We start from the raw sequence: 22,426 nt of genomic DNA, 5'->3' as shown, positions 1-22,426 counted from the left end.
GAAACATGTTTTTTTAAAGGTGTTTCCATATTTTTGTCCAACCCCTGTACGATCAGCTTGTTTGTGTGTATGTTTTTTTATTTGAAAGAAATCAGCATAGCTTTTTAATCCGTACGGTATCATTATTCAGTATATCAAAGAGACCAGTTTCACTAATTTTTCTCCTTTAAACAGCATTTTTATATATTTTCACACACTTTCATAAATATATTTCTTTCTTCTTTAACAAAAGTATCATTACATTGTTTTCTGTCAGTAGTAAAGTGTATGATTAGGTATGTGTTTGTTTGTAACTTATTGTGTCTTGCATTTTGATAGATATCTGATCTGTATTTCTCCCCTCCCCATGTCTGAATATTTTGCTAAGTTAGCATTCTATAGTGTAGTTAAGAGCATTCATCGCAAATGGCTAACTTATTAGTCATTTAGCCACCTCATTAGGATTCACCATAGGGGACAATCATATTACAACTGGGAGAAAAAGAAAACTTCTCGGGATAACACCCAAGGAAAAGAACATTGTGAATTGAATTTTCTTCCTTAATTTGGATGAGCTTTATTAAGTTTTCCAGAATTAATACAATTAGTGAAATTAATACAAGTTTAATAATGTAGTCTACTGAAACAGTTGATTAAAAAATTGTTTCTTTTTAAAATTATTCATTTTTTGTATAATATAATTTATTAATAAGATACATTTTTTATTGTTATCTAGCATTGTGTGCATCATTTCACCAAATTTACTCTGAGATTATCCTGGCTGAATTCTCTAGTGCCAAAAAAATCTTTCCCAGCAGAGCTGTAGATCTTGCAATTATATCTACAGCATAGGCCAGAATATGAACTGATTTATTTAAAATATAGTGCCTCTTGAATTAATACCAGCACCTCTTATAACTTTCTCTAGAGCTAAATTAAAGAAGAGTCATGCCAATGCATCCCCTGCCTGACTCCACTGCAGAGGAGCTGAATGTTTTTCCTTGAACTCATACCACAGACATGGTTTCGGTTAGAGAAAGCCTCACAAGCTTAACTTTGTTGAAACTTTGAACTCGGATAGAGCTTTTAGTAACTGAGCTCTATCAATGCCTTGAACAATCATTGGGCAGACATTTATTTTTATTTATGTTGTTTCTCATATATATTTCAATTCTCTTGCAGACTAGCTACATTAGGGTGACTTAGCTCTTGAAGACTAGCTAGTGTAACTTTGACTAGGGTGACTTAGCTACATTTTCATCAGTATTAGAAGCGGTTTTGTTTAACGACCTGCCTTTGTGTTTACGAAATATAGGTCAACATCTGTAACTAAATCTGTAGGCTTTGTTTACGATATGTAGATCAATATTTTTAGCTAAATCCTTAGGATTCAGCCATCTCTCTCCTGTTTTGATACTGATTAAGTTGCAGTTTATGTAACGCTTGGACATTTTTGACATTTGTTATTGACAGTAATATTGGAAATTTCCTGATAGTCTGTTAACAAACAGATGACTGATTTCAATTCCATATTGTTTACGTTTCTCCAATATTTGTCTCAAAGTAAAGATTTGATCAACTGTGCATTTACCTTTCCTGAAACCAAAATTAATGTAATATAATATACTGCACAATTAATTAAGCAAAGAGTGGCTAAAATAAAATATTTTTATTTTTCCATCTAATGTAAAGTATTAGTTATATATAATCTTAAAATGGTTTAAAGATTTTAAAAATTGCTTAAAATTGAAGTAAAACAAAATCATGATTATAATGGTAAAGTGCAGGTTTTGTGGCATTTATATTTAAATTTTAATAATGAAATATTGTTTAATTTAATTCTTTCCTTTCTGCTTCTTTCACTACAAGGCACGCTCATTCCAGAATTTATATAGGTTTGAGTGGCAGGCAGTTTTACTATGAAGCTTAGAGATTTATGAATAAGAGCGAGAGTTTAGCCTGCAGTCCTCTGTCTTGCACTGAAGAGAAAATTTGTTGGCAACACGAATGCTGGTCATTTTGTTGGTATCATAGATTGAGAGTAGCTGTTTTGATAAGTATGTGTTTGAATGTCTGTAGCAATGTAGGTAAAGCATGTAGTCTGTGTTTAGGTTAGATTAAAAATTGTTGAATTTTTAACCATTGTGAAAAGAAGCTTTGAGTTTTAAACCAGGTTGGCTGGTAAATTTGTGTTTGTATATTTTAATCTATTAATGCAGTCAATCAAGTGAACTTCACACTGAACTACATTATTTCCATGCACCTGAGTAAATACGTTCAAGAATTTTTTTCATATGTGGATACAAGAGAATATATCCTCTACAGTCTTGAGTTAAAACTAAAGAAAGATGTTGAATTAAAATGAAGACTGAATAAAGTGGCAAAATTAAGAACACTTTCTCAATTTTTAGTAGTACACAAAGGGGTAATTTAATCACTAAGCGATGAGGCTAATTCTGTGTCTGTGGGTGTGATAACTATATTCTGGTGCATCTCACAGAATATAAGTAATAACCTTATTATTACTGTATTAACCTAGGTAAGTTGTTTGGAACAGCAAATGTTATAGTGTAGAGAGGCAGGTGGATGAAGTCCGCTTTAATACATTTGTAAAATGAAATTCTGAGTGTTTTCAAGTTGTTTTTCATTATTTGTGTAATATCAAGGATTTCAACTGATAATGCTGTTTAAATATTAATTTAAGATACAGTGTTTTCTCAAATGTAGTGAATAAAACTTTTCTGATAGTTACTCTTTCATCTCACAGTGCATGAAATTTTACAGATGAGCTTCCTTTATCTTTCGCAGCATGCAATTATCTTTATGCAAGCAAAATTTATCTTTTGCATCATCCTTCCATTGCAAGACATTTGTTTCCAAATCAAAATGTGTTTAAATCAGTAAAAGACTGAAATGATTGAAACTATTTGAGATATATCAATGTCGATGTATATGTACAAAAACTTCAAAATTGAACTGTAAAATCTTGGTGGAACAAGATCAGTTAAATTTTAATTGCAGTCTGAAAGTCATCTTGAGAGGTTGGTAGTGGTAGAGTAATTGGTAGTTGGTAGTAATATGAAACAATCAGATTCCATTTCTTGTAGGGGAAGAGCTTTTGATCAAGCATTAGAGATTCTTTGAATAACCTTTGTATGTTCTGCCATATTTAAATGTTGTCATATTAATTTGTTTTTTCTGATTCATTTTCACGATTTGAAATATATTATCCTAAATTGTATATAAAAATGTATTTGTATATATATATTTGTATATATTTAACAAATATTCTATATTCATAGAAAAAAATATTAAATTAAATTTTAACTAAGAAATTTTAATTGCAAAATAAAATAAAATAAAATAAAAATAGAAATTATTATTATTGCTGCGAATGTATAAAAATATATATGTAATATTTATATAAAAATACATATTTTTCTACAAATACTTTTTTTCATAAATAATGTATAGATAAAATATAGTAGTTTTAGGATTTGTTTCAAGTATACAAAAATTAATATTACATTTTAATGAGATGGCTATGCTTGTATTTTGCTTGATATAAGCATCCTCATTTTTTCTCAGCATTGAACGGTATGTGGATTCAATAAGCATTAACCGTTTGAGTTCCAAGCAGCTCGATCGTGCTGTTGAGGTTTTATGCTGAGAAAACCCAGTACATTTCGAACATTGTGGATGGCACACTTGATGTTGATAAGTGCACATCAATGTAAAATAAACAAAGCCCTGCCACGCTGCTTGGTATTTCTCGACATAAAATAAAACAAGCCCTATTACGCTGCTTGGGTCTTTTCATACTCATATAGAGAAAGCGTGGTTGTGCTATTTGGGATTCTTTGACATTGTTTTTTGGATACACCCTGGGATCCAAACGGCTAAAGCTAAAAAATTCGTTCACGTATGCATGGAATGCTGAATGGCAGAACATTTAATGCCATTTGAGAAATTGTTGGAAATTCAATTCTAGCTCAGTCAAGGATTTTCATGGACACTGAGGTTTTTGAGTCAATTGATAGTTCAACTAATTCCTCTTAGGCTTTACATGACATGTGATCATTCTTATTAATGCCAATCAAAAGTGGTTTTTGGAGACAGCTTTTTGGAATCAAAATTTGATATAAAGTGACTGTTACAAAATTGTGTTTCTAATTCAACTGTAATAATTTTTGTAGTTAAAGCTTAGAATTATTTTGTTCAGTTATAAAATTGTTGGTAGCTGAAAAAATTTCTAATGAATGATTATTTACTCTATTCATTCAATACTGATCTTCTGATGATGAATTAATAAAACCTTCATTTCTATCATATCCTTTCGAAGAAAATACATTGCAAGAGACGTGTTGAGATCATTTAGTTTGTCAGAAAAAGCTGACAAATAGTACAGCTTTTGATTCCGTAGAGGTATTTTGGAAAAGAACACAGGATCAGATTTTTTTGCAGTTAAAAACAATAATTTTGTCTTTTAATAACATTAATCTTTGCCCTCTAGACATCTGTCTTACTTAGCTATTTGCATTCGGATGCCATGTCTACATAGATTTGAAAATTAAAGCCGTTAAATTTGCCTCAATTTGGCCAGTATTACAATTTTATAAGTGGGCTATATATCTATTGTACTTGTTCATTAGCTGAATATAGAATGATATATATCATGATGCTTAGAAGCGGTATGATAATCGTCAATTATAATACCTTTTGATAAAACTTAAGTAAGAACTATTCCATATTTATTAAGGGATTTCTAGATTCATGACATTGCATTTGTAATTGAATTTCAAGCTTTCTAATGTAGCTGTTTCTCTTTTGTACATATTTTCAGAAATTTGAAAATTGTATGAAACTTTATAATATTTCATGAAAAAAGTACTTTTAATCTTTCAGTAGATACTGATTATCTATTGCTATATAAGAAATATGTTAGTTTTTATGTTTTAAACGAACTTTTTTTCTATTGGCGATCAAGTCCAAAATTTTAATGTAGTTATTTATTATTGACTTTAACATATAATTATTTCCCAACTATGATGAGATTGGCATAAACGAGCTGTTTTCAGATTCTGTGTGTTTTTTCTAGGGTTATAAAATTAACAATATTTGTTCTGTTGTGCTAATATTGGTAGATGCAATAATGTGCATCGTGCTATTGAAGAAGTATTTAAAAAAATGTATTGATGCATGTAAAATCACAATTTATACATGTCTATTTGTAAGTTTCATTAGTTGTATATTTATTACTTATATATATCAAAATGTTATTTTCTGTTGGCATTTGCTTACATTTTTAAAGAATTTTATCCAAAAATGACTTTATGATGTCAGTATGTTGTAATTTAATATGTAATCTCAAAGGCTGAATAGAAATGAAATAAATTTAATTTTGGAAAAATATGGTAAGAATGCAGGTATTTTCAAAAATAATCTAAATGCTGTAATGTGCCTGATATTGCAGTTATGTCGATACAAGTGATACACACATTTTTTTTTTTTTTCTAATTTTTTTTCTTTCATATGACAACTAAAGAACTAGTTACAGATTAAGTATATCGCACATGAGCATACTGAAATGCAATGTAGCAAATGAAAACAAGTGCCTCAAAGTAATTAAAACTTTATACATCTAGCTATTTGATTTAGCTATCAAATTCATTTATGACAGCAGACTGCTTTGCATAAGTACAGGTAAATAACTAATAATAGTCATTATTGTAAGTAAACTATAAGCAGATGTGATTGATAAATTAATTTCAAAACACAGACTGCAGATTCAATAAAACATCGAGGAAGTATTTTTTCAGTGAAGCCTTTCAGCGAAGCCAGGTATTCAGAGGTACACCAGATCTTTTAATAAATTTGGCAATCAAACATATAATGTTAAATGTTTCTGATTACTTTTGAGGATTCAGCAAAGAATTTTGATGGTTATTTAGTCATTTTGTTTTTTAAACTTAGTTTAACCTCTCAGGTTAGAAGACCCTTTCATCTGAGATGTGTCAAATAAATTTTGTGAAAAGAAAAGTATTTTTGATTTATTAAGTATTTATTTAACTTTAAATCATTCCTTTTCCTTTTTTCAGAAGCTGCAGAAATTATGAGAGAAATTTGCATTGCTGTTGCTCATCTACATCGTATGAACATTGCTCACAGAGATCTGAAGGTAATTAAGAAATTCTATAATTTCAGTCTGATAAAATCCTGAAATAATAATTATTTTCAGATAATGTACATAAAAGTGTGTGTAAATTAAATTTTTGTCTAGGCATATAAAAAATCTTTAAATCTTTGGTAGTTAAGCATATAAAAAATTAAATGATTATTAATTTTACATGAATAATGAAATTAAACTAAACAAATCAAGTACATAATATATAATGTTAAAAAATATTTTATTGAATATAGTAGTACTGCAATTATTCATAAAATTATTTTTATATCTATTATAAATTACATCAATTAGATACAAATTATTAAAAGTATGTTTACTGTTTTTTAATTGTGTAATGTATTAAGCAGTTAGAATGTGAAAGATGAAGATTGTATAAATTTCACATGGCAGTACTCTTAGTATGAGCTATTTTTCAGGCCATACAAAAGATGAGTTAAAGTGGCATTATGTGCAATGCCATCACTTATTAAATAGTGTAGATCAGGGCTTCTTAAACTTCTTTCAGTTGCAACCCTTTTTTATCATTGAGATTTTTTTCGCGACCCCAGGACCATATAGTATGTACGAAAATTTTGCAAGACTCCATAAGCATTGCGCAAATCTGACGCACGCATGAGTGAAACTGTCAATAACTTTAATTTCTAATTTTAAGACATAGAACAATATTAAAATTTTAAACAAGTAACAGACAAAATGACAGCTTCACATGCAAAGAAAGTAAATGCAAAGTTCACAATGCAAAGTTTATTTTATAAAAAGAATGTGTCAAAATGTTTTCGTTTGTTCTTTGTCTGTACTGTCTTATTTTTATCTATTTTCAGATACATTTTGTAAAAATATTGATAATTGTAAAAATAGTTAAAGAAATATCAAAATTGCTAAAATTTTGGCGACTCCTGCTTGCAGGTCCCACTACCCCATGGGTGTCACAACCACAAACAAGAAACTCTGGTGTAGATTATAATTACATGGTAATGTAACATAACCATAGTAGCACAGAATTTTAGAGAAATTCCAGTAGTTGTTTGAAATGAAACAAAATAAAATTATACCTTAATTAAACAATTTCATAAAACGAGATTAGAATAACAGCTATAGTTCATAAATCATTTAAAAAACAGTGAGAAAGAAAATCAATTTGTGCTTTTCGAATTGTTTTCCTTGTTTTATTTTGAAATAATAGTATTTCTGAGAAAAACACAATTTCCAGTAAATTTCTTATTTTTAAAAGTGTTGTGCTATATATGAAATGTTTGTTCAGTTTCATGTGTTTATCTTTAAGAAATGCTGTATATCTAAAAGATTTTATAAGCAAGCTTTTATGAAAGCAGGTTTATATATTTCCCTAATCAGATTGTAATACAGGTACATGAAATACTGAAAAGAATAGAGAGTAAATTTTATTACTCAGATATATTAAAAATTTTTGGTGTTAAATTTTATATTAAAATTAATTGTAACTTTTGTCAATATAAAAAGGATTTTTGTTTAAAAATGTTGCAAAATATTGTTTAATGTGGTATAAATTTAGTAGAAAATATTTCCATATATATGCCAAACTAAATGTTTTCCATCTGTGTTTAAAAATATATATATATATGTATGTATGTGTGTATGTATGTATCAATATGAATTTTAATGTTTGCTTTTATTGTAATTTCCATCTTTCTTCTTTTTTAAAATATAATCTTGAGAAACCTCAGTTTCCGTTTTCTGGTAGCTGTTTGATCAAAAGCAGCTGTCACAGTGTTTTTTCTGTTTTGTTAGGAATGTTAAGATTTAGAATAGAAATTTTAATACCTGTCTGTTATGAGCAGGTTGAAATATTATACTTCTTTCTGAAGAGTGTGGAAACTTCATTTTATTCTAGCTTTTAAGCTAAACTATAATTATCACACAGAAAGTATTTTTATTCTTTATTTCAATCTCTGCTGTTATAAACAGGTTTATTTTTGTTAGCTTTAATTTTGATATAATGGTAATTAATTTCAAAATATGAGAGAATCATATTACAAAATATTTCGTGTCTTACATTTGGTTGGATTGTAAATGGTTTAAAAATCTGACCTTCAACATCACTTATTACTTGGCTTTTATTTCGTATTGATATTGCTGTTAAAAATTCATTACTATTTTAATTCATTATTATTTTATGTTTCTTAATTTATGAGAAAGCTTCATCTAAATTTTGTGAGTGTAACTGAAAAGTTTGTAAATGGTTAATAATTGTACATATTTAGAAAATAATGAACAATATTTATCGTGTTATGCTAAGGATAAGGTTTGTGTTATTGGAAGCTGGAAAAGTTTGTGACTCTTTTTCTTTCCGTATTCCCCCTCCAAAGTTTAAGGAAAAATTTGACTTTGGCAGTGAAATAAATTTAAGACATGTGTTTGTTTTGGATTAGAGGATTATTCTTTCTGTCCAGCAACTCACAAGTGCTAATTCGAAATTATAAAATCTTCATTTATCTGATATATCTTTTAATATACTGTGTTGAATAAATAATATATTTTCTGTAGACAAAACATATTTATATTTTCTAGAATATATCAATCTCTGAACTTGAGGGAAGTCATAACCATCTTTTATCTTTCCTTTTTCTAGTTTTCAGATTCTGTTTTTTAAAAAAAAGTTAGTAAAACAACAGGCAGCATTTTATAGTTGAATTGTTACTTGTTTTTCAAACATCAAACATAATCTTTAATAATAGTAATGCAGAGTCACATTTTTTTTGCAAGCAATTATATAAGCATATCTGAAGAAAGTATGTAATTTATGTTGTTAGGTGTAATTTTTGTATAATTCCCTGTTGCTAAAAAATAAAATGGGAAATGCCATTATGAGGGCTCCGGGGAAAGAATGCAAAAATCAGTATGATCTAATGCATTTATGCTATCACTCTTGAATGTAATATAGAAAAGCCATATTCTTAAAGGCTGCTATTGTGAGATTTCTCTTCATTGCTTGTTTCTTTACACTTTGTCCATCTATGCACTTTGCTGTTGTCAATGGCATTGTTTCCATAAACATCCTGTAGCTTTTAATGGATGTCCCATAGACTGCATTCTTCTTTGTGAGAAACTCAAGAGTGACATATTGTTTGTACTTTGTATCCATGATTTACTCACAGAGAAAAAATGATTCTTATACATTAGTATGTAGAAAAAGAATAATTGCATCTACTTGTAGAATTCTGCTGATCTACTTCAGTTAATAAAAATATTAGATTGGCCATTACATTACTTTCAGAATGACCCCTTGTAGTGTTGTTTGAGCTTCTAAAATAAAATATCAACCAGGAAAGCTTATTTATAAATACTGTACATTACATTTGGAAATCCTAAACATTTTATACATTATATTCAGAAATTCTAAAGAAAAGTAGTCAGTGGTAGTCCAGGATGAGTTTTAAACTTACAGTTGTATAGATTGTTTTTGAAAGAACATAAAAAACAGTTGACAAATGGTATAGTAAGTGCTGATCTTATTATGGGAATTTGATTATCATGTATTTTTAAAACCATTTATTAAACAGTCATTTTGCTTATTTAAAAAAAGTATACATATTTTTATTTTTTACATTTTTAGCCAGAAAATTTGTTGTATTCAAAACCAGATCCTACTGGAATATTAAAATTAACAGATTTTGGTTTTGCTAAAGAAACTACCAATTTTAATTCCCTCCAGACACCTTGTTACACTCCCTATTATGTCGGTAAGGATATATTCTTTATGTAGATTTGTGTATGTTTCTTATATGAAGCAATCTTAGAAAATTATTTGTGTATTCTTGTAAAAAAAAAAATATTTTTAATGAAATAGCTCCAGAAGTCTTGGGACCTGAAAAATATGATAAATCGTGTGACATGTGGTCTTTAGGCGTAATAATGTATATACTGTAAGTTGTTTAAAATATTTTAACTAAATATTAGTTTCTGTAGTTAACATTATAAATCTATCAATTAAGATGTAACAAATATGGTTTTATTTTTATTTCATTTCAGTGTTTGTGGCTTTCCACCATTTTATAGTAATCATGGACTTGCAATATCTCCGGGTATGAAGAAAAGGATACGAGCAGGCCAGTATGATTTTCCCAATCCAGAATGGGAAAATGTTTCTAGTGATGGTAATTTAATATTTGTTTAGTGTAAAGAAAAGTATTTTTAATATCTACATTTCTAGCATAAAGAAGGCAAATATTTTAAAAATGAAGTTAAGATTAATGGTTTGCTTTTTATAAATGTTACTAATAAGGAATGTGCATGACATAGGATTCACCAATTTCTTCTCAACTCTGCATAATGATAGAAAACCTTAAGTTGAATGTAAATGTGAAGTGTGAATATTCTCTTCTTAAACATAAGCCAGACATTTGAAACTATAACAATTTAAGTAACATTCTTATTATTTAATTTTATGGCTGCAAATTCTTTGATACCTTTATATTAAACTCCTAGCAATGAATATTAAATATTACTACAAATCCCACATCTGAAAGTGATAATTTTATTGATATTGGTTAGTATTTTTATTTTGAAAGTAAGTGTATATATAGAAATATTTTTAAGGAATAAAGCAAAAGATAACATAGTACAAAAATTTCATTAAACAGGTCTGCCGCGTTACCTGGAAAAAGTCAGGGAATTCGAAAACTGACCAAAACTTCAGTGAAAAGCCAGGGAATTTAAATATTTTAGTCATAATCTGAAAAAGTCAGGGAATTTCATATGGCGATTTCCCCCCCCCCTCCCGCCTCCCAAGCGAGTTTTGCACCAATGTTAGAAGCGATCACTTTCTTGGCGAATTATGTATTGTGTGAGTGTCATTCAGGCAGCTGGCATAAAGTCAATTTTCACAGCACCAGTTAGATTTAGAAAGCAAGTTTTCAATAACCTCAAGAATTGAGAAGACTCGCATACACACGTGCAGTGCATGGTGAACTAACAAAAATACGTATTCTCATATAAAAAGAAATTGGTTTAATCCTAGTATACGGTACTATGGAGGTTAGAATAGCTACCATGTATTCTATTCTAACCTCCATGTATGATACACACAGGATTTGGCAACATTATGAGGAGCAGTAAATGGGTCATTTTGGCGTTGGTGACAATTTTCAAAATCGTGCCAAGGCTTTAATGTAGACTAGGATTTTACTGCAAAATCTTTTAAACCTTTTTTTTTTTCTTTTTAATAAATGCCATATTTGTCATTTTGCAGTAAAATAAAAAATGGTAATCAGTCATCTAGGTTAACCATTTAATATAACTATATTCGCTAAAATATCATTGATTATTCTAATTCAGTTTTTAAGTAATTATTTTTATTTTTATGTTATTCATATCATTTAGTGTTGCTTCTTCCCTCTAAATTTATTTATTATTAGTAAATAATACTTTCAAATTTCAGGAAATTTTCTCTGGCATAATCCTGAAACTTATGATGACATACCATCACGAAATTTATTGCACATATTGTTTTGCTTATGTATGCTGCTAAATAAGTATAAAGTACCTGAATTTATTTAAAAATATCATTACGTAGATTTCTTTCTTTCATTTAGCTGCAAAATGTCTGGTGGGGAAGACATTTTAAAATCCATATTGGGTAGATTCTAATCTCAATCTCAACCATCGAAAGACAACTCTTGGATCTTGGATCATATCTTTACTGCTGGCTTTAGCTACTAGGAGCTCTTACCAGTATATTATCATTTTACCATAGGCCATAAAGTTAAAAATTTAAGAGGTATATTTAAAAATACACCGCACCCGAAGGCGAGATCAATAAATGAGAGAACTCATAAAATAAGTTTTGCTAAGTTGCATATCATGGCATAGCATGGGTGATTATATACGTAAATGGTGGCGAGAAGCGAGATGAAAGTCTAAGCTTCTGGGTGAGTCAAGAAGAGCAGAAACACGTGATCAGCGTCCGGCATTTAGATTGGTCGAGGAGTCAGAGTTCGAAAAATGAAGTTTTTTGCAGTTTTTGGAAATAAATAAAGTTCGAACATAGTAAAAGCAACATCTATCTGTGAATTTAAGAGTCCTATGTCTTTTGAAACACTTGAAAATCTTCTAAACTTGCGATATAATCATTAAATGAATAGGAAATTGTAAAAGGCGAAAATGAGGTCATGTAGCTCACTAGGGCTAATGAGTGAGAGTAAGCACTTGGTGTTACCACGAACTTTGATTTTAAAACACACAATATGAAATAGTAAAAATAAAAAGTAAAAGTAAAAATCTTGGTTAAATAAGTAGTAAAACGAAGAATTCATCGATGAAAAATAAATTCCTAACTTTGCAAAGTTCATCTTTCTTGAATAATAACTGCAGAGGAATAGTATTTTTTTTTTTTAACATTATATGAAAGACAACTCCTATTATAGTTATAATAGTAATGTTTTGAGGGTTATACATACAGTGGTGGCCAAAATTGTGGACACTTTTGGAAATTTTTATGTTTTTGAACTTTGTATGCTTATAGAAAATGTTAGTTTTCGCAAAATGCAAACTTGTATATATCATTTTAAAGAGAATTTATTACTGAATTCAATACAAAACACAAAATGCAATTATTTGCAATACAAAGAAATTTATATGTACTTTAATATAAATAAAAAACACAGTTATGAAGTGCTTTGTAATGTCTAGCTTTCCTGGCCAATCAATCACTGTTCCTGTTCTAAGAACCAATCAAATGTTAGTAACTGCCAGTAGAAGCTGACATCATGTTTACACTTGAAACGATTCATTATTTTGCTTTGTTCTGTAGAAGGAGGATCTGTTTCTTATACACTGCAATTACAAGTAGGAATTTTTGTAAAAATTCTTAATATTTAGTCAAGAAGCAATGACATCAAATAAAAGAGTAGATTGGACACCTAGAAAGAGATCTAATATTTTTATCTTACGAGAAAGTGGTCTTTCCTATGCTGTAATTGCAAGACAGGTGGGTGGTTCAGTGACTACATCTGAAGTCCAAAAGTTTTGTTTATGATATCAGAAGACATTCAATAAAAAACAAAGAAGGAAAAGGCCGAAAAAGGTGCACCACATCTGTTGATGACAGAAGAATAAAAAGACTATGTGTCTAAGATAGAAAAATGTAATCAGCAGCCATCAGAAGTGATCTGAATGATGCTGGTGTTTCTGTCAGTTCAAGAACAATCAGGAGAAGATTAACAGATGTTGGACTGAGAGGTAGAATTCCACGAAAAAAGCCTTATCTTAATTTTCAACAACGCAAAAAAAAAAAAAAAAAAAAAAAAAAAAAAAAAAAAAAAAAAACTACAGTGGGCAAAGGAACACATTAATTGGACAGATGATCAGTGGTCACAAGTTATATGAAGTGATGAAACTAAGATATCGTTATTCGGCAGTGATGGGCGAAAATACGTAAGACATAGAATAGGAGAAGAGCTACATCCTGACTGCATTCAAGCAACTGTGAAGAACCCAGTTAGTGTTATGATTTGGTCATGCATGTCAGCAGATGGTGTTGGTCGCCTTCATGTCATCGATGGGACACGGAATGCCAGAAAATACATTGACACTATTCTAGAACCAAAACTTCTACCTTCCATCAGAGATCTCTTTCCCAACAATGCTTCATTTATTTTTCAGCAGGATTCTGCTCCTTGCCACACGGCCAAAATATTGAAAGAGTGGTTTCGTACAAAGAGCATTAAATTGTTGTCATGGCCGGGAAACAGTCCTGACCTCAATCCTATCGAAAATTTGTGGCAATGTTTGAAAACTCTTGTCCGAATGAGGCACCCATCAAATAAAAGGAAACTATTTGAGGCTATAATTGTTTCCTGGCATCATGTAATAACGAAAGAAGAGCGTAAAACTCTTGTCAGCTCAATGAAACATCGATGTGAAGCTGTAATCAAAAATAAAGGGTACCCTAGTACTGATAACTTGCTGCAATCATCACTATCTAATGTATATCGATAACTATTATCGTTTAACTTTTTTGGTATTGCAAATAATTGAATTTTGTGTTTTGTATTGAATTCAGTAATAAATTCTCTTTAAAATGATATATACAAGTTTGCATTTTGTGAAACATGTTTTTTATAAGCATACAAAGTATGAGTTTTCAGTTTTATATGAATTTTAAAGTCTTTAATAAAAATATGATGATATCTTTTTATGGTTTGTGATCTCAAATGGACCAGGATAACTAAACATATTAATCAATTTTTATGAAGCTTTAATTTATTTTCCCTTGATGAGTTCTGAATTGGAGTTTCAATGAAAGGAGATTAATTTTTATTTGTATAATTTTGTATATTTTGCCTTTGGCATTTTTGTTTTTAGAGTTTGTTCTACTGTGAATTCTTTCTTTAATTGGATTTGTTTTGATGTTGTGTTAAACATCTTATACACGGTTGCAATTATTATATTATAGGGAAATTGCCTTGATTTTATTCCAATTTAATAATAAATTTAGATGCTTTAAGTTTGTTCTACTTCAGTCCTGCAGCTATACCACAGGACAGGTTTAAATGTTTTTTAAATTCTATTTTTAGCCAGTTTTTATATTTCTTTATATATAATATATCTGCAAGTCATGTGTAATTGGCAAATATTTGTGTTTTGAAATGGTACCATAATTAATTTACCTCTTAGCACAGCCAACGGGCATTACACAGATAGACTGGAATTTTTTTTAAAATGCATCTGGGAAACCTGGAAACGTCAGGAAATTTCATTCTCTTGTTTGAGTGGAATCCCTGATTAAAGAAGTAGTTTTAATATTTTGATTAATTGTACTTTACAACAGTTTTTTTTTTTTTTTTTTTCATTTGATGGAGTCATATTTGTCATAAAAGTATTCATAAAATATTTCAACATTAAAGACATTGGAAAAAATATGGTGTATCCATAGTTAAGTTTTGCCTAAACACGTGTTCTTTAAAATTTCTTTAATGCCCATTTTATTAACACATTGTATTCATAAAAATTTCTGCCATATATTCTTCTAAGAAACTGTTGTTAGAAAATTTTTTGAAGCTTTATTACATAAGGCGAATAACTCTCATTCGGCTCAAAACATTTTTGCATGGGAAAAAATATATTATACTAATGGAAAATTGCTAATATTTCAAGATTATAACATTAGCAGATATTCAACCTAACAATATGACTTTTTACATGAGACAATTTTAACCATAACTTACTGGTAGTGACTTTTTTTTTCAAACAGTGTAGACTTATTTGTAATACATATATCATATTTGTATTTAGTGCTTAGCAAAATATTGTTTTGTGGAATGTAGTAAAATCAGTTGTTTTGGAAAGATATAAGAGTAAATTTTATCTTCTTCAATATGCTTAATTGTATAAAAAGTTTTTTTCTAAAGCATGCTGTAAAATATCATTCATAATTATATTTTTAAAATAATTTTAGCTAAAGAATTGATCAAAGGCTTATTGAGAACTGATCCTGCAAAGCGATTAACTATAGAGGAAGTAATGAGTAATAAATGGATAGCTGTAAGTATGTCGTATAAATATTGTTTTACAGTAAGAATAAATAAAATGCAAAAGTAATTTAAGTTTTAAATTGTATGAAATGTCTAAAAAATAATAATTTAAACTTTGAAGTTATATTAATTGGAATTGACAGTTCAAATTAGAAATGCATGTTATGTTGCACTATGAATCTGAATGCATTAAATGCAAATATTGAAGAGAAAAAAGAATACTTTTGAAATATCTTGTCATAATCAGTTATATACACAGTAAGATCTTAGATCAAAATTTTAAGTTCATGGGATAAAGTTATGTCAGACGATTATAAAATTCATATATTCAATAAATGTGTATAATTTCAAGATATGCTGTCTGAAACTGTGTAATCATGCATTGTTAATGTCATTAACAGAATTTGAGTGAAATCATTCAATATAATTTTGAAAGAAAGTTGCTCATTTCACCAAAATACAGGGTTGTGTAATTATAATCAGTAGTGCTTTGGTTTGGCCTCAGTGGTCACAGGTCAAACAGTTTTTGTTGTAATTCCAAATTTCAGATAACTATATATTTGGAAGACGAGCATAACATCAAAGCAACAGTATCAATTTCTAATCACAACATTATGCTATGAAATCATTTTCATAAACTAATCTTAACAGTGATTCCTGACTTTGTTTGAACCATGTAACATTTAACTGAACTCTGGAACCAAAGATCTGGAGTTTTAATTATTATCACTTTGGCTGTTATAATAATCGCCATTTACTAACATGAAGTACAGTCAAAAGTCGTTAATTCGGACACCCATAATCCGGACCTCAAAGCTACAAACTTTCTGCGCATGCATCGCGTTGACGCATGCGCGTAAGACCTTTATGGCTGCGAATATTCGTGTGCGCATGCTCATAATACGTTTACGCATGCACGTTTAATGTATAACGGACGGTATAAGCTAAGCTAAAATTATCTAATTCAGTTAATGTTGCAGATTGCGTTGTTCCTTAATCTTCAAATTGGATCCGGCTTATTATTTTTTGCAGACTGTTAGAGCAATTTCATAAAAGTAAGCTTGAACTTTCGATTATGTCAAATAGAATTTCCGATATATATTTACTAATATGTAATTTGTATCTATAAAGCGAAAGTATGTTTTGAAATCCGAAATCTGTTTATCAATTTCACGCCGCGGATTGGAAGTTGATCTGTCAGCACTATCCTTATCTTCAGGGCAGATGTTTTTATTTTATTTGGCTTATAATTCCTTACTAAATATAGTATTTCATCTCGATGTACTCCGTCTTTGATATGATTTAAATCAAATTCCCCGTCATTATAATTCGCTTCCAATAGTGAAGAAAGTGACACAGAGGTTATTGAAAACGAAAAAATTTCGATTGACAAATTAGTCGGTATTCTCGACACAGCAATTATAGGACTTGAACAGCGGAACTTTGTAACTGAAGAAGAAATTATGTCTGTTTATAGAATTAAAGAGAAAGTATTATCACATAAAACGAAGCAACTTAAACAACTTACATTGAAAGAAATGTTTAATAAAATAAACAAATAAGTATTAAGCTCTTTTTTTTTTTGTAAATTTTGATACCCTTTAGTTCATAATTGTTCTTTATTTCATAAATTACGGTTTCATATTTTTAATTTCATAATTTCTGCATGCCATCTTACCAGATTTAAACTGATGATCTGTAATCCGGAAAAATCGATAATCCGGAATTGCCGAAGTCCCGACGAGTCCAGATTAACGACTTTTGACTGTATTTGTTTGGAGTGTTCTACAGCGTTTCTTGACAACGGTCTTGTTGTTGACATTCAGAAAAGTAAATTGTGTTCAAGCTGTAACTCTTTTTTTTTTTTCTGCATACACATTGCTTCAAAATCTATCTATGTTTTTTATTTTTCCCCCTTGTTTAAATACTACTATTTACACTACAGAAAATGCTATCACAATTGCATAACATGTCTAACATTTCACTTTTTTTGGCTATCTTAATGGTATATCACATGTTGTTATAACCTACCTTTGTACTTATTTTTAAGCTTTGTACTTATTTACTTAATTTTTACTTTGTTTTTTTTTCCCATTGCATGCATATTACTTCAAGGTATATCTGTATTTTTCTTCTCCCCTTGTTTAGCTATTACTATTTCCATTAAAGAACATGTAGTCAAAATTATGTATCATATCTAATATTTCACTTTTGGTTGTCTTAATGACATATCTTTTGTTGTTACCATCAGATGTGCTTAATTAAGGAATTATCGATTTTGTCTGAAAAAAGATGGAAGCATTTTATTACTGAAGTTTATGTGCAGCATTTTCATTCACATTCTGAAGTTTTTTAATAGGAGGCATAAGATCACCTGCTAAACTTTGAATTTTCCCATTTGTTCTTGTTTTTAATATTTTGTATTTTATGTTTATCTTATTTTTGCTTACATTTTATATTCTTTATCTCTGTCTAAAGCCACACATCTTTTGCATTTGAAATAAAAAGTATGTGACATTTTAAAATTTTTAATTACCAACTCATTCAGGTATTGTTTTTGATTTTGAGTAAATAAGTACTATTCTAAGCATTGACAATATTATACAGCCTGATAGTATATTGTATCTTATATCTGATATATTGTATTGTTGCTTGGCAAGCATACAAAAAATTTTTATGTAAAGCATTTGTGATTGGTGTAAAATATATATTTAAATATGAAAATTTCATGACACATATTGCTTTGAAAGGAAAGTGGCTAGAATTACAAATATGGATGTTATTGGCTGCTGCTCACTCCTTCTCATTGTTATGTATGAAGTGGTACAAGAAACAGTTTTGTTGGAAGAAAAAAAATACAAATATGTGGCATTCAACTAATTAAAAACATCACTTTTGGAGTTTTTTTTACAGCTTTGGTATGCATTTGGTTGTGATGATGATATTTTTTTGCCTAAAGTATTTCTGCTATACATGCTTTACTTCATGTTGTAAGGGAACATTCAGCCTTTTTTTTTTTTTTTTTTTTTATTTTTTTACCGTTATATTTTTGTATGTGACACTGATTGAAACTGTGGAGGTTAGACATTTGTTAGTCATTACCTATTCCATTTCTGAGTCAGATACAAAATCTGCTTTGTTAATAGTATGTGTATGTAGTTATCACTTAACCCAAGTGTGGCTGAATGTTTAAAGTTGCAAACAGCTGGCAGAGTTCTTCCTAGTTTCTCTTCCCAACACAAACAGTTTGGTTGCATGGGGTTTTAATATTTTCCTCATATGTAATGTCAGTACAATGTCACTTTCTGTAGTATCCTTCCCCCAAACATTATTTAACCATTGGTAATATGGTTTGCCATAATTAAATAAAGCATTGTCATTTAAAATTTTCTGTAGGTAATGTTGCAACAATTGTTTTGGCCAATATGCTGTTTGGCTGTGTGTAGTAAAACATGTTTGCAATCAGATTGCTTGTCTCTTTTACATGCATCGGTTGTCAATAATTCTCACTGAAATGCATATCCAGTTTGAAAATGCATGGCATGATATTCTTCCAGCATGGCAGTCAGAATAATATGACTGGATGTCATACTGGAATCTTGCATAATGCCATGAAGATAGTCCATTTTTTTCAATCAGAGTGAATTTTCTGGTATCCTTAGATTTCCTTGAAACATAAATTAACTTTTATTATTAAAAGTAGGGTGAGGGTGAGGGTGAGTATTTTATATTTGAGATAATTGCCTGTGTTATATATATTTGTACTAAATTGTACCTTTTAGCGTTTTTTAATACTCTGAAAATTTGATGTGTTTAACATTTTTAGACTGTATAAGAACTTTTCCTTTTTGTGCATAGGTGAATCCAGAGGTCCATAGGGAAATTCAGGGGACATTATGCCTGCCATAATTTTATGTACATGCAAAATAGCATACCATGACAGAAGAATCTTACATTATTTAGAAATAAGATATTAAAATTTGAATTTTTAAGACAATTTTATAACTGGTATGAGGGCAAGTTACGCAAAAAGATAAAATATGCCATGACTGAAATAAACATATTTGTCATCATGTCATCTAAGAAGACTAGTGGATAACTTTCTCCTAGATCCCCCAAGAAACAAGACCATCTAGCTTCACTTGCTCTTTACGAATGGCATAGGTTTCTTCACATTTGTCATGGCAACATCATGAGATAGCTGGATGACCTTGTTTCTCAAAGATCATGCTTTCTCCAAGTTCTTGACTTGAAAGTTTTGAAATATTTATTTTGTTGTTTTACTTCAAAGTTGTCCAAATAGAGCTATTTATCATATTGCAGGTTTTTTAGTTTTCACTTTGAATTTGATTGCAAGTTAGTATTTAGTTTATTTTTAGGCTAAAAATTTTGTAAATATAAATGATAAATGAAATAAACAAACACAATAAAAACATGACTTTGTGTTTCCCTTGGATTTTTTCTGGATTTCCCAGCTACTCTTTGTGCCAGTGTGATCAATGAACACAGATATTTTTTTTAAATTTAGTAAATTTAATTGATGTAACCTTTAAAATTTAATTCATGCAGTTTCACTATGTGAAATATTGAGCAAATAAGTTACAATATAATTTTTTTTTACTTACAAAATAATATAACCCCAATTTGATGTAAAATATTTTTTCTCTCTCTCTAACTCTGCGTGATTTATTTTTTTTTTTTTTTTTGTGTGTGTGTGTTCGTGTGTATTAAAAAATAAATCACATTATGAAAAATTTGCAGCGTTTTGCAGAAGTGCCACAGACACCTCTTCATTCAATTAGGGTACTTCGAGAAGAAGAATATGCTTGGCCAGATGTCCAAGTAAATATATTTTTCTATACTTTTCATTATTATTAAATATTTGAGTTCTAAAAAGAAACAATCTGTAGCATACTGTTTTTAAACTAAGTTGCATATAACCTAAAATATTATTTCAATATCCAATATTTAAAATCCTCATTTTAAAGAGTGATTTTGAAAGATCTTTGTATAAATTTTTCCATTTTCTCTATATATGTAAAATTAATTTTATCATCATAACTATATGCAATTCTAATTAAAATTCTTATGTATAAAAATTTCCTTGATATTGTTCAATATATGGTATTGGTGGAGGTACCAAGAAAATTTCGGCAGTGTGTATCGGTTATTGTGCAGTAACTATGAAAGCAGTCTGGTTGTCACCCCTGCAAATTTTGGTAAAGACTGCCTAGCTAGTGCCTTCAGTACAGCTTTAAATTTGAAGGGGGTGATGGCATTGAGTAAAAGAATGTTCTTCTGTTATGCTAGGTTTAAAAGTACAGAATTTAAAAGCACCAAAAGTTAATTAGAATTGTAATAATAAACATTGGTAATTATAATAGTAAAAGTAGTAATGGTAGTAATAAACAACATATATGTAAGAATTCATTCTGTCTTTTTCAGAATGGTTTGTTTTCATATTACATGCAGGCAAAGCATCAATAAAACTTAACATAAGTAAAAAGTTACAAGCAAGAATTTTTTTATTGTTTTAGTAGTCATTTAAATATTTATTCAGATGATTCTAATACAATGAATGTGTATTTAGAAGTCACATTATGAAGTTTTGCTGTTGATTTACCATACTGTTTAATGCTTAACTCTTTGAGAAGAAGTGTTTCCCAAGCGTTTTTACCTGGGTAATTGCCTTTGGAAATTACCATTCTATAAGCTGTATTAAAATACTGAAATGAGATGCAGATTAAATGAATGCAAATTAAGATACAATATTAAAATGATATACACTGTGTGGCCTTATATTTGGTTTCAAAAGATACCAGATTAAAGGCACTTATTTGAGTGGCTTTTAAAATTTTGTTTGATAAAAGCTTTTGTTTGTCTTGGTATTTATTGCTGTCTTAAAATTTGAATTTGTATAAATTAAAATTATTATTTAGCATCTCTTGTATGAGGTTTCATCTTTGGATTTAAAAGCTTCATTTCAGGTTAGCATATTTTGTTATTTGTTTATGATTAAAACCAGCAATTTTATCAATAAGTTAATTTTTTTAAATGCTTCCTTCTTGCACAACCAACTTCATAAAACATAATTATAAAAAAGAAAAGTATATATAATGTCTTAATGAATCTAATTAACCACTTAACAGTTTTGCCTATGCACCGTTTGGATGCCACAGGCTTCCTGGATTTGCCCATGCACCACTCGAGCATTTTCGTACACCAATCCTGATTTGCCTGGCTTTCCCTCCTTTTTTTGCAGTGTTTCTAATAAATGTCTCCGGTGATTTTGCCTGGCTTTTTCACTCTCTCTCCCTCTTTCTTTCTTTCTTTTTTTTTTTTTTTTTGGAAGCGTTTCTAACAAATGTCTCTAGTAGTAAGTAGTCCAGGAGAGACTGGATTGTAAAACCTGTTCAAGGACATGTTTTCATTTAGGCGGGGAAATTGAGCAAGTTTGTTTGCACGTGTTTTCATGTATTACACTTTGCGAATAGCATTTCTTTCCAATTTTATGTATAAAATAAAAGAAGGAATGGGTGACGGTGAGTGGCTTATAACAGAATTCAATTCTGATATTGAATCAGATAGCAAATCAAAAATTTCTCTATATGATTCTGGGAGTTGTCAAATTTTGTTATCAGAATTTATAGTGATGGTGTAACGAAAAGTTGAGATGATCTAACTCAGGTTTGGAACTTTTGAGAAATGGATACAAGTAATCCTCCTTCACCATCGCCATGATTTTCTTTTA

At 29.4% G+C, this 22,426-nt stretch overlaps 1 protein-coding gene across 2 annotated transcripts in view; it reads left to right on the top strand.

The window, feature by feature from the left end:
• Window positions 1-22,426, top strand: part of MAPk-Ak2 (MAP kinase-activated protein kinase 2) — an 85,676-nt gene that overhangs the window by 49,147 nt on the left and 14,103 nt on the right. Inside the window, exons 4-9 of one of the 2 annotated variants that reach the window (XM_085822125.1) lie at window positions 6,078-6,157; window positions 9,759-9,885; window positions 9,993-10,068; window positions 10,175-10,299; window positions 15,600-15,685; window positions 20,437-20,517. In XM_085822125.1, coding sequence (XP_085678251.1) covers window positions 6,078-6,157; window positions 9,759-9,885; window positions 9,993-10,068; window positions 10,175-10,299; window positions 15,600-15,685; window positions 20,437-20,517 — 575 coding nt within the window. Of the gene's footprint in view, window positions 1-6,077; window positions 6,158-9,758; window positions 9,886-9,992; window positions 10,069-10,174; window positions 10,300-15,599; window positions 15,686-19,533; window positions 20,082-20,436; window positions 20,518-22,426 lie in introns of those variants that run through there. The other variant, XM_085822126.1, reaches the window with a different exon arrangement.

This window comes from Stegodyphus dumicola, chromosome 8, assembly GCF_044657685.1.
Source record: "Stegodyphus dumicola isolate Sdum_Otavi_A_Nest chromosome 8, ASM4465768v1".
Classification (NCBI taxonomy): Eukaryota; Metazoa; Arthropoda; class Arachnida; order Araneae; family Eresidae; genus Stegodyphus; species Stegodyphus dumicola.
Note: the sequence above shows the minus strand (reverse complement) of the source record. Positions and strands in the feature narration are given on the sequence as shown.